Below are 14,416 nucleotides of genomic sequence, written 5' to 3' on the forward strand. Positions count from 1 at the left end.
GTTGAATGAAAAAATGAGGATCAAATATTTGTATTCTGAAAATGGATTTAAAAGATTATGGTTTGGCAAAATTCTCTGCACCTCCCCAAACAGATAACACTTGAGATTGAATTCAAAGAGCCAAAAAAGATTTATTGCAAGTACATAGTATAAAAAAACATGACATATGATCATTAACAAGGGGAATATACAGTTAAGGACATTTTTCAATTCTTACTCTGAAGTGGGGTAACCATGTAACATTAATTTGATAATCACTTAAATCCAGTGCATTGTCCACTTTTTACTTTAGATATGGTCTTTATTAAAAGGGAAGCATGTTGAGCTAAACAATTAACACAACAGTACTAGTGTGCCTTTTCTGATAGTGTCTTTAACATGGCCAAAAGTGCAATCAAAATATATAAAGGTCTCTTGTGGCAATAAATATCCCAGCTCTTTAAATTAGTCTGACACAGACTCAAATATTAGCAATATACTTTAGGAAAAGCGCTCAATAACGCACATACTTTCGAATGCTGTAAAGTTGGCCTTGGAGTAAATAAACGATGATACAGCACAAGACATTCACATTGAATTGTGAAGCAGAATTACAGTCACTAAAAAAACATGAGTAATAAAAGAAAAATACAATTCCATTCAACACAGATGTAATAATGGTTTGCATATCATGCATTGGCCAGTAGTGTAGAGGTGAATCTCCAACTACTCTTGGGAAAATCTAGACTCGGTCAATTTGCATGAGAATGATAAAAATAGTAAACAAATTAAACCATAGAACAAATTCTATAAAAACAAAACACAGGCAAATATGTTAATACACTGAAATTGATACCAAATGCTAAGGATACTATTTTAGTGTCTCAAATAAATAAAGGGGTTACTAAAGGTGTATGCCTTAAATTTGTTTAAACAGAAATATATTGTGCTCATCAACCAGTAGTTAAGATGTACGCACCCATTCATTCTACACCTTTTTGTTATTAAAGACAATGTTAATATAAAATATATACGTACAAATCAATGGTTTGGTGTTTAGAACTAAAACTGTAACTAGGTCATTTGTAATGCAAGAATCCAATCTGGAGGTAATTTGACTGGAGAAACCACTGAATAACTGTTCCTCCAGTCTACAAACCAAAGGTTATGTCTCAAATGGCAACCTATTTACCATGTAGTGCACTGCCTTTCACATATAAGTGCACTATATGGAGAATAGAATAATTTGAGAGACAACAGATGAGGTCATGACAGTTTGACATTGTATACAGGATAGGTGAGCAGGACACATTGTATACACAGGATAGGAAAATCTTTCCAAATATCTTTTATACATACTAAAAATGTACAAACAATCATGCAGATACAGACGCAAAACGTAGACAATGTCTTCTTTATCGAAGAAACAATCCTATAGAGCTACACACAGATAAGAGTGACCTACATTTGCATGATTGCATTTTTTCAGATTAGTATTTGAAAAACAAAATGTAGAAAAAGGTTATAGCATTTACAAAATACAGGAAGAGGAATGTTTGATAGTACAATTCGAAAGACAAGAAGTGAAACTGATGGATGGATGTGATGTGTTTAATTCACAGAAGATGCTTTTAAAGACACACCTGGACTGTCAGCACAAAATGGCAAGGAGCTTGGCTACATGGAAACATCATGGCAGCCTTAGACAGAGGAATGACCGAATACAGAAGTGACTGAAATAGCTAATTCACTATAGAGCCAGGAGAATTTCCTGGTCAGGAAAAACTGTAGCCCCTAGTTATTGACTAGGCCAAAGGGCTCAATACAATCCGTGTTGCGGAAAATTCACGGTAAAGCACGATTTAAATTTAAAAGGCAACGTTCCTGGTAAACGCTGCATATGTCGGCTCAATTAAAATGATCTTTACATTTCAATCACGCCATACCGCGGATCTTCCGCGAATCGCGATACAGATTGATTCGAGCCCTAGGTCCCAGAGTTTTACCCTGGTCATGACGCATGGTCAGATAAAACTCCTGGCCCTAAGTACACTTAATGAAAACTAGTTCACTGTTCATTACTGAATGCAATGTCTATCAACGATTTACAATTGTGTTTCACAAAACAAATTGTGAAGTAGAAAATACCACAACATTTAATGCATGAAAACCGGAGTTCCTTAAAACGGTCATGGCTAATGTAACAGCGGACTGTTTTTGACACAAAATGCGAAAATGTCACATTTCACGTCAGATAGTACAGCTATGAAACGTTCTAATTTTCAGATCATACAAAAGTATTGAGGTTGTAACAACTGACCGAGACCAATACTTAGAAATGAGGCAGCAATCTGGAGGGTCTTAAATTAAATAATTCAAAGTAAAATTGTATTACCGGTAATTACAAATACACAACTTAGAAGTTCATTCACTTTATAATTAAGGCAGTCTTATTGCAATATTTCTGCATTATATAGCCTGGTGTAACAAATTGCACTAATCCTTGTATGTTAAACTTAAAAGGTTTCCTAGATTGAATGGTGTGAGTGAAGAGAACACTTGATCTTTGGAAAGACATTGTAGCTGATCTCAAAATCGTCACAAACAAGACTTTCAGCTGGAAGTATTTTTCTTCCTGGAAAGTCGAAAAGTCAAAGCTTGAGACATACAATAATAACCCCTAGGTGTGATCTGCTGGTAAAGAGAACAACAGGTTCTCATTGCGCAATCTGTCTAAAGACTGAAATGAGCTACAGAGTGCATCTACCTTATCAGTCTGTTTTGGAGGTTGCACAGCTACACGGAGCCCCAGAAACCTTTTTCACGTCCTCATAAACCATCCTACCTTAACAGGACCAAACTCAGGGCCCTAAAAAAAAACAACATAAAAATAACATTTGGAAAATGTTCATTATTGTGGCTATGAATGAATGATGAGCAATAGCAAAAGTCATACAGTGAGCTCCAAAAGTATTGAGGCAGTGACACATTTGTTGTTGTTTTGGCTCTGTACTCCTGCACTTTGGGTTTGAAATGATACAATGGCTGTGAGGTTAAAGTGCAGACTGTCAGCTTTGATTGGAGGGTATTTTTATCCAAACAGAGAATCGTTCAGAAATTACAGCACTTTTTGTACACAGTCGACCCATTTTAAGGCACCAAAAGAATTAAGAGAAATTCACTTATTTGTGAATTAAAATAGTAAAAAGTTACGTATTTGGTCCCATATTCATAGCACACAATGACTACATCAAGTTTGTGGACGCATTTGCTGTTTAATGTGGTTGTGTTTCAGATTGTTTTGGGCCCAATAGAAATGAATGGTAAATAATGTATTGCGCCATTTTGGAATCACTTTTATTGTAAATATGAATATCATTTGCTTCTAAACACTTCTGTATTAATGTGGATGCTACCATGATTACAGATCATCCTGAATGAATTGTGAATAATGATGCACAAATATAATTTCTATCATTTGTCACTGTCCCAGTACGGTTTGAGCTCATTGTATGTGCAACGGAGCATCGTTTTACGTATTATACACATGATCTTTCCATGTTCGCATGGTTTTGCTCCAAAATACCTGAAGTTTACTGAGGTTCAGTGAGAGGTGAAAGAAACGAACAGGAATAAAAGAACACCAGGTTTAAAAAGAAATACGGTCGTATTTTGACAATGATCCAAGCTAAGCAGAGACCTCTCTCCTTGATAATGGCTCAAAACAGTTGCATAGGCAAATAACACAGTGATTTTGTGACAAAGTATAAAGTGTAAATACAATCACGACAAGTAGCATCAAGGACGTAACGTTCTGTGGTGTTTACTTCGGGTTGTAAGGGGATGATGCCCTGGAGGTGATGCATGACTTGGTCCCCCTTCCCCTACCTGGGTGCTATTTCTTCTTGACCGAGGCCAGTTCTTTCTGAAGGTCGGCAAACTTTGGCCGGTTTTCAGGCTTGTACTCCCAGCACTTCTGCATGACTTTGTAAACCTCATCAGGGCACTTTTGTGGACAAGACATTCTGTAGCCTAAGATGGGGGTGAAAGACACACACACACACACACACACACACACACACACACACACACACACACACACACACACACACACACACACACACACACACACACACACACACACACACTTTTAGTGAATTTCCTAGGATGGATTGAGGCAGGATAATCAGGGGTATAAGGTTGGAAAACAAATAACCAACCAATGCGGTTGTCTTCACGACTACTTGTAGTTTTTCAAGTACTTGGCTCTAAGGCCAAATCCAATGAAAGAGAACACATAGATAACTCACTCAATGGTCAATGCATAATTATGGTGGCGTAGTCTTTTGAGTTCTCTCATTACCTTCAGTTTTATACCTAATTAGTAGACCGTTCATTCATTCTTAAAGACCGTTACCAGTCAGAAATGCCTTCATCAGACCACTAATGGGGCGGCAGCGTAGCCTAGTGGTTAGAGCGTTGGACTAGTAACCGAAAGGTTGCAAGTTCAAATCCCTGAGCTGACAAGGTACAAATCTGTCTTTCTGCACCTGAACAAGGCAGTTAACCCACTGTTCCTAGGCCGTCATTGTAAAACAGAATTTGTTCTTAACGGATTTGCCTAGTTAAATAAAGTAAAAAAAAAAAAGGTCATATGTGGTGTCTGATATCATTAGCAAATCTCTAAAAACAGGCAAAATCATAAGATACAAATCGGTTAAACGATCTTGTCAAGAGGTTAAACATTTTTTTTTTTTTAGAGAGGCTCCAACAATATACTGGAGCACATAGTCCTCTGGCCACTTGCCTAAAAAAATCAGTTGGCTAAAGCACAAACGGATCCGGCTACCAAGCTAATACAGATATTCTGTCAGACAAGGAAATCAAGATGACACTCTGAACCCTTGGAGGGACGTCTTCTTACCTTTCTCCACTTGCTCTCTGGCCTGCTGGTTGGTCATCCCGGGGTAAGGACACACTCCGAGACTAAACGTTTCCCATAGGAGGATCCCATAGCTCCACACGTCACTCTCCGAGCTGTATCTCCCTGGAACAACAACCAGACAACAACAACCCTCTCAGCCACCATGTATTGGAGAAGAAATGTGGTGACATGTTGGGGATGTTGTGTCATCAAAAAGCTATGCTACCTTCTGCAGACTTCAAATCATATACTCCAAAAAAACACAATTAAGAGCTGTTTTTCCCCCTAAATACCAACTACTGTAGTTGCATTTTGCTGGGTTAGGTCAGTGTTGTGGGGTTAGGCTAGTGTTGTTGTTAAGCACATAAATGACAAATATATTTGGAGGTTTGAAACGAAATTGGTGAAAAAGTAAAGCCTCGCAGTTTTACCATAATTTAATGCCTCTGGAGCCGTCCACTTGATGGGGATCTGTTTGAGGCCGGACGACGAGTATATCCCATCATCCTCTTGTCTCGACATCCCAAAGTCGCTGATCTTCAGCAGGTTGCTCTCTCCCACCAGACAGTTCCTGGCAGCCAGATCCCTGTGAGACAGAGGGAGGGACAATATCACTTTACTTCCACTTTCACTCCATCTTCCTCAGATCACAGGGGGGTGTAGACAAAAAAAAAAGAGTGTAGACAAAAAAGATGGGCTGTGGTGGGTTCTAAATACAACAACACCACAAACAGTAGTCCTTTGTTTGGATATTAACTTTTCATGAACGAACAGTCACTCATGACCACAACCTTTAACAAGCATTTCAACTGAAACCATTGCTCTCAGAGAAGTATTAGTCAATAGATTCTATACCATGACAAGACTGGCAACATAGCGTCTGACCGTTCAGCTAGATAGCCGTTCTCGCCGTTATTTGCTGCCTGCCCCAACATCCCCATCAAACAAGCAATTTATGCACACGCACAGACACATTGGGTGTAGTAGCTAGAGCAGAATATTTACAGAACAAAGTGAACAGATGTGGTGGTAGAGCCTGCTTATCGTGACAGATGCTAGCCATATGAATAACCATCATGTTAATATTAACAATGGGCCATTAAATAGATGACTTAAATAGTAGGCAATCAGGACAGCTAAAACACATGTGCCTGAGTCGGGACAGACGGGGATCTCAACTACTACTGTACATGTAGGTTAAAGGTCACCATACTGTCTGTAAATCAGATGATGTGAACATTTATAATCTACAGAGAAAACTCATCCACCAGATTGTTTAGTGGATGGTGGATGGGATGACCCTGTACCGTGTGTGTGTGTGTGTATACACAAATCACAGGTTTGTGTGTAAGTATGCACAAGAGTGTGTGCGCATACGTGTGTGTGTGTGTGCGCGCGACACGCACAAATTGAGCCCTGTATCCCTCCTGTTTCAATTCCACAGCCCTGCAGCCCCTCTGGGAGGAGGACTACAGCTACTCAATGTAAACTCAGCAAAAAACAAACAGCCCTTTTTCAGGACCCTGTCTTCCAAAGATAACTTGTAAAAATCCAAATAACTTCACAGAACTTCATTGTAAAAGGGTTTAAACACCGTTTTCCATGCTTGTTCAATGAACCATGAACAATTAATGAACATTCACCTGTGGAACGGTCGTTAAGACACTAACAGCTTACAGACGATAGGCAATTAAGGTCACAGTTATGAAAACTTAGGACACTAAAGAGGCCTTTCTACTGACTCTGAAAAACACCAAAAGAAAGATGCCCAGGGTCCCTGTTCCTCTGCGTGAACGTGCCTTAGGCATGCTGCAAGAAGTCATGAGGACTGCAGATGTGGCCAGGGCAATAAATTGCAATGTTCATACTGTGAGACGCCTAAGACAGCGCTACAGGGAGACAGGACGGACAGCTGATCGTACTCGCAGTGGCAGACCACGTGTAACAACACCTGCACAGGATCGGTACATCCGAACATCACACCTGCGGTACAGGATGGCAACAACAACTGCTCGAGTTAAACCAGGAACTCACAATCCCTCCATCAGTGCTCAGACTGTCTGCAATAGGCTGAGAGAGGCTGGACTGAGGGCTTGTATGCCTGTTGTAAGGCAGGTCCTCACCAGATATCACAGGCAACAACGCCGCCTATGGGCACAAACCCACCGTCGCTGGACCAGACAGGACTGGCAAAAAGTGCTCTTCACCTACGAGACGCGGTTTTGTCTCACCAGGGGTGATGGTCGGATTCGCGTTTATCATCGAAGGAATGAGCATTACACCGAGGCCTGTACTCTGGAGCGGGATCGATTTGGAGGTGGAGGGTCACAGCATCATCGGACTGAGCTTGTCGTCATTGCAGGCAATCTCAACGCTGTGCGTTACAAGGAAGACATCTTCCTCCCTCATGTGGGACCCTTCCTGCAGACTCATCCTGACATGACCCTCCAGCATGACAATGCCACCAGCCATACTGCTCGTTCTGTGCCTGATTTCCTGTAAGACAGGAATGTCCGTGTTCTGCCATGGCCAGTGAAGAGCCCGGATCTCAATCCTATTGAGCATGTCTGGGACCTGTTGGATCGGAGAGTGAGGGCTAGGGCCATTCCCCCCAGATTTTGACCCTCCCCCCTTTGTTCAGGGACACATTATTCCATTTCTGTTAGTCACATGTCTGTGGAACTTGTTCAGTTTATGTCTCAGTAGTTGAATCTTGTTATGTTCATCCAAATATTTACACATGTTAAGTTTGCTGAAAATAAACGCAGTTGACAGTGAGAGGACGTTTCTTTTTTTTCTCCTGAGTTTATTTTTCAAAGAGCTTCTCCTGGCGTTTCTGCTGACTGCCAGCACTGAGCCGCAGAGTTGGGCCAAATTAGGCTGTCACTCAGGGATACTGGTCCCGGTGAGATAAGTAAGAGCAATGCACCGGAGATGATTTGATAGTCCCGCTGTGCTAAGAGAAATGTAAGACTGATTGCAGCAGCAGCAGCACCTCACTTTCTCTTGCTGCGACTATCTGGCTCGGTGGAAATAGTTTTCAACTGAAAACACAATCTCAAATTAGCCAGCATCGAGAAAGAGAGATATGGCTCAGAGCTCAAGGTGTTACTATCAAAGCTGATAGTGTTGTAAACCGTGTTAAGCAGCGAGAGATCCATATCTTACTTTAGGGGGGGGGGGGGGGGGGGGGATCATGGAATTGTAGAGGGGAAGACATTTCATGGGGGTCTAAATTCAGTTAGGTTTGAAAATGGAGTGGGCTTGCTGCTAGGGCAAGAGGTTTCATGTGTAAAATGTTGTGCCATTAATATGACCCATGAGTAAAAATAAGAACAGCTTAACTGAAATTCTGTTCACAGCATGGGCGATCTCTTGAACGTTAGACAGATAGGGCTATTTGCTGGAATACTCCATGCAGAATAATGAACATACAGCACATGTAAACCAATACCTGTGGATGCAGTTTTTGAGCTCGAGGTAAGCCATTCCTGCAGCAGCATCTAAAGAAAACTTCACCAGCTGTTTGGTCTTCAGGTCTTCCTTCTTCTTCCGGAGGAACGACAAGAAGTCCCCTCCTTCCAATAACATATCAAAATCTATGTTCAGAATTGTAACATTCGGGGGGGGGGATCAACGGAGTTATGTCCCAAAAAGTTGTTTCTGCATGGCAGTGTTGTATGCTACTGGACTTACCTGGCACTAGCTCCATCACAATGTAAATAGGCTGCCGTTGTGTGCAGACGCCTATCAGCTTCACAATGTTTGCATGGTCATACTGCTTCAGGATCCTGTAGTAGCAACATTTGACAGTACGAGACATTTACATATTTGTCAGATCTCTAAAACACCAGACTAAAAGTTTGTTCAGGTAAATAATGTCAAAGACGAGTGAACAGATGTAGGAGTCTAGGCACTTAAAAAGGGACCTGCGACTGATAGCTGACATTTTCCTCCACTATATTGCAGGACGTGTGCTCCTCTCACCTGGCTTCTGATAGGAATTTGATCTTCAGCTCCTGTGGAAGATCCTCTTTACATGTCTTGACTGCCACAGGAGTCTTGTCCCGCAATGTTCCTTTGAATACCTCGCCAAAGTTGCCCTAAGAACAAAGAAAAAAACCAAGAGATACAGTAACAAAAGTTTGTTTAGTATATATTAATTTAACAACCAAAAAAAAAACCTCTGTCCTACATATGTGGTGAACATGAAGAGGATATCCAAAACCACTAACTTTGCCAAGAAGCTCTCCAAGAATAACATCCTCATGGTTGAGTATCCATTTTTTATCCTACGAAAGATGGAACAAAACACAGGCAATGTAAACACCAAATACAAAACATCCACACACACACACACACAAAACCATACAAATGCTACTGTGTAACAAAGCATTGACTGACTATTGTATTATCAGAATTTCTATAAACCGAGAAAAACAATTACTTCAGCCACAAAAACCTTGATGCCTCAAAAACATTTTCACGGAGCAAGAAAACAATGGCCCAGCTAAACATAACACATTCCAATGGCCAGTCTCAATGAATAAAATAATGATCAAATCTTCCAAGTGCAATGTGGTGCCTAATGGTAAAATGTCACCGCTTTGCCATGAAGTGCTCACAGAAAGACTATTTAAAAACACTTAGTGTTCGGAGGCTTCAGCAGACCCAATACTGTAGTAATGACAACAACCATTAACCCTGTGTTCGTAATGGCTGGGGCAATTAAAACACCATTATGTTCCGACACCAACCGGGTAGCTTAGGAGGACTCTAGGACTTCTTTATGATTAAACCTGGCTATTGAAAGTGTTGACTTATTTCCCTCTATCGAGAAAACGTCAGGCATATTGGATCCAGTTGCAGCACATAGAGGATATTAAAAATACATTTGCACTACGAGCCTGTACATGAGAAATGTGCCGTGAATGATGTCATGCAGGTCAGGAAACCACAGGTTAATAGCGTCAATGGCTAAAATAGCCAAGGAATCTTTTGGAGCACATCCTGATCAATGTCATTTAATACAGAACAACAGCCTGGTATTGTAGAGGACCGAAAAGCCCAATTGGAATATGTTTCATTCAATTGTGGCAAGTGTGGTTAGAACTTAACCTACAGAAAGTTGTTCAACTGTGATCACAGCACACTACTTATTAAAACTGAAACATTTACTTGATGTCAGATTCTTACTATATTTCAGGATATGGCCAAAACCTGCAGAACAAAACATCAAATAACGCTGAGATGATGCGGCATGTCAGAACATCGGAAAATCAATCAATTAAAAGTCGCGAGTACCAGAAAAGCTAGGGATCAACTTCAGTTCGACTCATGCTGATGTCAGCAGCAGATAGTGGATGTATACATAACGAGTCTCAGTGAGAGAGCCTGTAAAAAGTAATGCATCTCAAATGAAAGACCTGGTGAAAACTGACTGAAATGAGAGCCGAGTACAAAAACACTATGACAGTAATACAAACCGATTTATGTTTATTCTGGTCCCGTGTGACTCAGTTGGTAGAGAGTGGCGCTTGCAACGCCAGGGTTGTGGATTTGATTCCCGCGGGGGACCAGTATGAAAATGTATGCACTCACTACTGTTAGTCGCTCTGGATAAGAGCATCTGCTAAATGACAAAAACTTTATAAAATGTAAATAAGAACTTCAGAACCTTTAATATCATGATTTAGGGCCAGGAGTCGGGGCCCTATTTCTAGAGTATAACTAGGACTAATAGTTTTTTTACTCTTTAACTCAGTGCCTAGTTATAAGCAATGGAGCCTAGACCACAGATGTCGCTGAAAATGACTTGAGACGTGGGTGTTGCTTGCTATCCTTTTCCTGTTTTGGAAGCATCAAATGTAATGTGAATGATAATTCTCAAATTGATGGGGCTTATTTCTGAACATCTATTAGCCTAACACCAAACGCTTCTGGACAACCTGACCATATTAATGAGTTTTACAGTGTGCCATTAAAGGCCTTCCAAGACAGCTTGATGGCTTTTGCAATAATTACATTCCCATCCGTGTTGTGAGAACTCCCATTGACTTCTGATCTACATCACATGGTGAATGAACATGGATATGAGAGAAAATGTTTTACCTTGACGACTGGGTTTAAAAGCACCACCCCTGACTTCTTGGTAATGACTTGTTTTGTGGTGTAATGGTGTTCAATTAACTGAGGAATGGTCGGGAAGCCAGTGCCTTCAAAACGATACTGGTTCTGCGGACAAAGAGGAGGCAAAGAGCAGAAAGTAAGTAAAAAAGAAAGACTTGTGCAAAGCCAGAACAGCTCATAGGAGCAGCTTGATGTACAAGTACACCCCCTGAACAGGACGCTAGTCTATCCCAGGGCCTTACCCCCAATCCATCTCCGTAATGCTGAGTGCCAAGCTGTGACGCATCGGGTACCATTTTGGTACGACCCGGGGCTGGGGATCGAACTCCCAATCTTCCAATCTCAGGGAAGACTAACTGCAAGGCTACTCACTTAGTCATTAATGAATTCAAAATATGAGTTTGAAGCTTTGCTAATCATCATCTTTCGTGTTGACGGAAACCGTACAACTTCACAAGCAATTACTTGCAGCATTACTAGTAGCTGCCATCTGAATCAATGAACCATAGAATTCCTTGTCAAATAGTTTCAGTTCGTACCAAGTTGCCTGTAAACCCGTATCTCTGCATACGTAACAGACACAAAGTAATCATTGGCTGAAGCACATCATCGCATAAAATATACCCGAAGACATCCTTATTTTTTGTCTCTTATACTGCTGAAACCCAATTGCTCTGCAGGGAGACAAACAGCTTTTATTCACAACTCAACTCGTAGAACTCACATCTGCAAACTGGATGATGAAGTGTCTCCGTTGTCCGTCGGAGAAGACAGACAGGACGTACTCGCCAGGCTTGCCATGGCTCTCCCGGACCAGGAAGTCGCCTTGCTGTTTGAGCAGCTCCTGGGCCTCGGTCCTGGGGATGGCCCCGTGGTACCATTCCTGGTCCCCCAGGGGCTTCTCACTGGTCGGAATCACGTCAAAAAACTGCTGGACACGTACGATGGAATGAAATGACATGATGAAATATGATGATATGATAATGACAGTTAGGTATCAATTGTGAACTACTCTTCAATTGTCAGTCAAGACAGCTAGAAGATCTGTGTCAATCCACTCAGAAAAATACATTGTTGACTAGACATGATAAAACAGATAATTCATCATTTGAATGTAATGTGTACGATACACAACACATTTTCCACACTCACTACACAAGGCAACACAAACAATGGTTTTAAAAACTATTTTTGAAATAACAGACTTAAGAACCTACAGATGATGAGCCAAGGACAGATTTCGGAGAGCGGATGATACCGGCAATGGAATGACGTAAGGTGTCAAACTTTGATATCTTGTCTTTGCCTTTGTCCTGAAAATACAGAGACATATGTTAAGACTTATAAGCAGTCGAGCATTGACAATTGAACAAGCCCAATATAGTAAACCTGACAGTACTGTATGTTCGGGAGGGTTAGAGTGATCCCTATGGGCTCACACTGCCCTCCTCTGTTCACCCAGATATCTGCGGAGAGAGCTGGAGCCCAAAGGAGGCTCAACAGCACTAAATCATCTCACATACTATACAGTCAACACAAGGCTTTTTATATGTTGTGCTCCTACGTTGGCCCATTCAAAGTCAAACGTCTCAATGTCAATGAAATATGTTTCCCATTTCACTAAAATGGAATGGAAAACTAGTATGCGACATCAGTGTTTTTCATTCTGAACTGGTTTTCTATGACACCATCTGCTTTTAAACAGAAACTTGATTGACACACAGACACACTGTCACATTTCATCTCCCCACACGGGCACAGCATTGTCCTTTAGATAGAAAAAAAACAACATTTCAGTTGTCTGAATGAATATGTCCTTGGAGACAGCAGAAGACAAAAAAAAAACATGACCTACAATGAAAATGTACAGGACAATGCACAGAATGAATAGAACGGTCATAGAAGCTATAACCCTGACAATTTGACTGCTAAACTCATAGGTACACTCGCAATGTAATCATTTCCATGGTCATTTGGAATGTTCTATCAACTGATACGATATTCACGTGATAAGGACGAATTCCCCTCGACCACAACCACAAATTGGGGAAACCAAAAATGTATTTCCCATTGAAAAAGAGCAAACTTACTTAAACAGAAATAACAAAACATGCCAAAAAGCTGCGTTGTTCAATGTACATTTAACCAGGTCAAAAATCCCGACCTACGATTCACAATGCTCCCACGTAGGGAAATATGAGCCTGCAATAAGTCCTGTGGCTTAGGCTTTCGTGGGAGAATGGGAAAAGTGGGTATCCGTTGTCCAAGTAGGCTACACATACAGTGCCTTCAGAAATGATTCATACCCTTTGACTTATTCCACATTTTGTTGTGTTACAGCCTGATAAAAAAATATATAATAATTCTCACTCATCTTCACACAATACCTGATAATGACAAAGTGAAAACATGTTTTCGAAATGTTTGCAAATTGATTGAAAATGAAATACAGAAATGTCTCATTTACATAAGTATTCAATACATGTTAGCATCACCTTTGGCAGCAATTACAGCTAAGCGTCTTCCTGGGTAACCATTTTCAAGTCTTGCCATAGATTTTCAAGCAGATTTAAGTCAAAACTAACTCGGCCACTCACTGTCTTCTTAGTAAGCAATTCCAGTGTAGATTTGGTCTGAAAGGTGAATTCATCTCCCAGTGTCTGGTGGAAAGCAGACTGATCCAGGGTTTCCTCTACGATTTTGCCTGTGCTCAGCTCAGCTTTATTTTTTATTATGGAAAAACTCCCCAGTCCTTAACGATTACAAGCATACCCATAACATGATGCAGCCACCACTATGCTTGAAAATATGGAGTGGTACTCAGTAATATGTTGTATTGTATTCGCCCCGAACATAGCACTTTGTATTCAGGACACAAAAGTTAATTGGTTTGCCACATTTTTTGCATTATTACTTTAGTGCCTTGTTGCAAAAAGGATTAATATTTTAGAATATTTTTATTCTGTACAGGTGTCCTTTTCACTGTCAATTAGGTTAGTATTGAGCGGTTTCCTTCCTCTCCAGCAACTGAGTTAGGAAGGACGCCTGTATCTAGTGACTGGGTGTATTGATACACCATCCAAAGTGCAATTAGTAAATTCACCATGCTCAAAGGAATATTCCTTATCTTTTTTTATGTTTATATACCCATCTACCAATAGGTGTCCTACTTTGTGAGGAACTGGATTACCTCCCTGGTTTTTGTGCTTGAACTTCACTGCTTGACTGATACAGATAATTGTATGTGTGGGGTACAGAGATGAGGTACTCGTTCAAAAATCCTGTTGAACACTATATTGCACACAGAGTGAGTCAATGCAGCTTATTATGAGACTTGTTAAGCACACACATGCAACAATTTGAACAATTTTACCAAGTTACAGT

At 40.7% G+C, this 14,416-nt stretch overlaps 1 protein-coding gene across 3 annotated transcripts in view; it reads right to left on the reverse strand.

The window, feature by feature from the left end:
• Window positions 1-111: 111 nt before the first annotated feature.
• Window positions 112-14,416, reverse strand: part of fer (fer (fps/fes related) tyrosine kinase) — a 44,578-nt gene continuing 30,273 nt past the window's right edge. For 2 of the 3 annotated variants that reach the window (XM_029708709.1, XM_029708708.1), the window contains 10 exons: window positions 12,250-12,345; window positions 11,757-11,963; window positions 11,015-11,137; window positions 9,139-9,195; window positions 8,891-9,006; window positions 8,600-8,694; window positions 8,358-8,481; window positions 5,335-5,489; window positions 4,904-5,026; window positions 112-4,011 (listed from right to left, as the gene is read on the reverse strand). In XM_029708709.1, the coding sequence (XP_029564569.1) occupies window positions 3,875-4,011; window positions 4,904-5,026; window positions 5,335-5,489; window positions 8,358-8,481; window positions 8,600-8,694; window positions 8,891-9,006; window positions 9,139-9,195; window positions 11,015-11,137; window positions 11,757-11,963; window positions 12,250-12,345 (1,233 nt within the window). In that variant the 3' untranslated portion in view covers window positions 112-3,874. The remainder of the gene's footprint in view (window positions 4,012-4,903; window positions 5,027-5,334; window positions 5,490-8,357; window positions 8,482-8,599; window positions 8,695-8,890; window positions 9,007-9,138; window positions 9,196-11,014; window positions 11,138-11,756; window positions 11,964-12,249; window positions 12,346-14,416) is intronic. The other variant, XM_029708710.1, reaches the window with a different exon arrangement.

The sequence above is a fragment of the Salmo trutta genome, chromosome 23, assembly GCF_901001165.1.
Source record: "Salmo trutta chromosome 23, fSalTru1.1, whole genome shotgun sequence".
In the NCBI taxonomy this organism is placed as follows: domain Eukaryota; kingdom Metazoa; phylum Chordata; class Actinopteri; order Salmoniformes; family Salmonidae; genus Salmo; species Salmo trutta.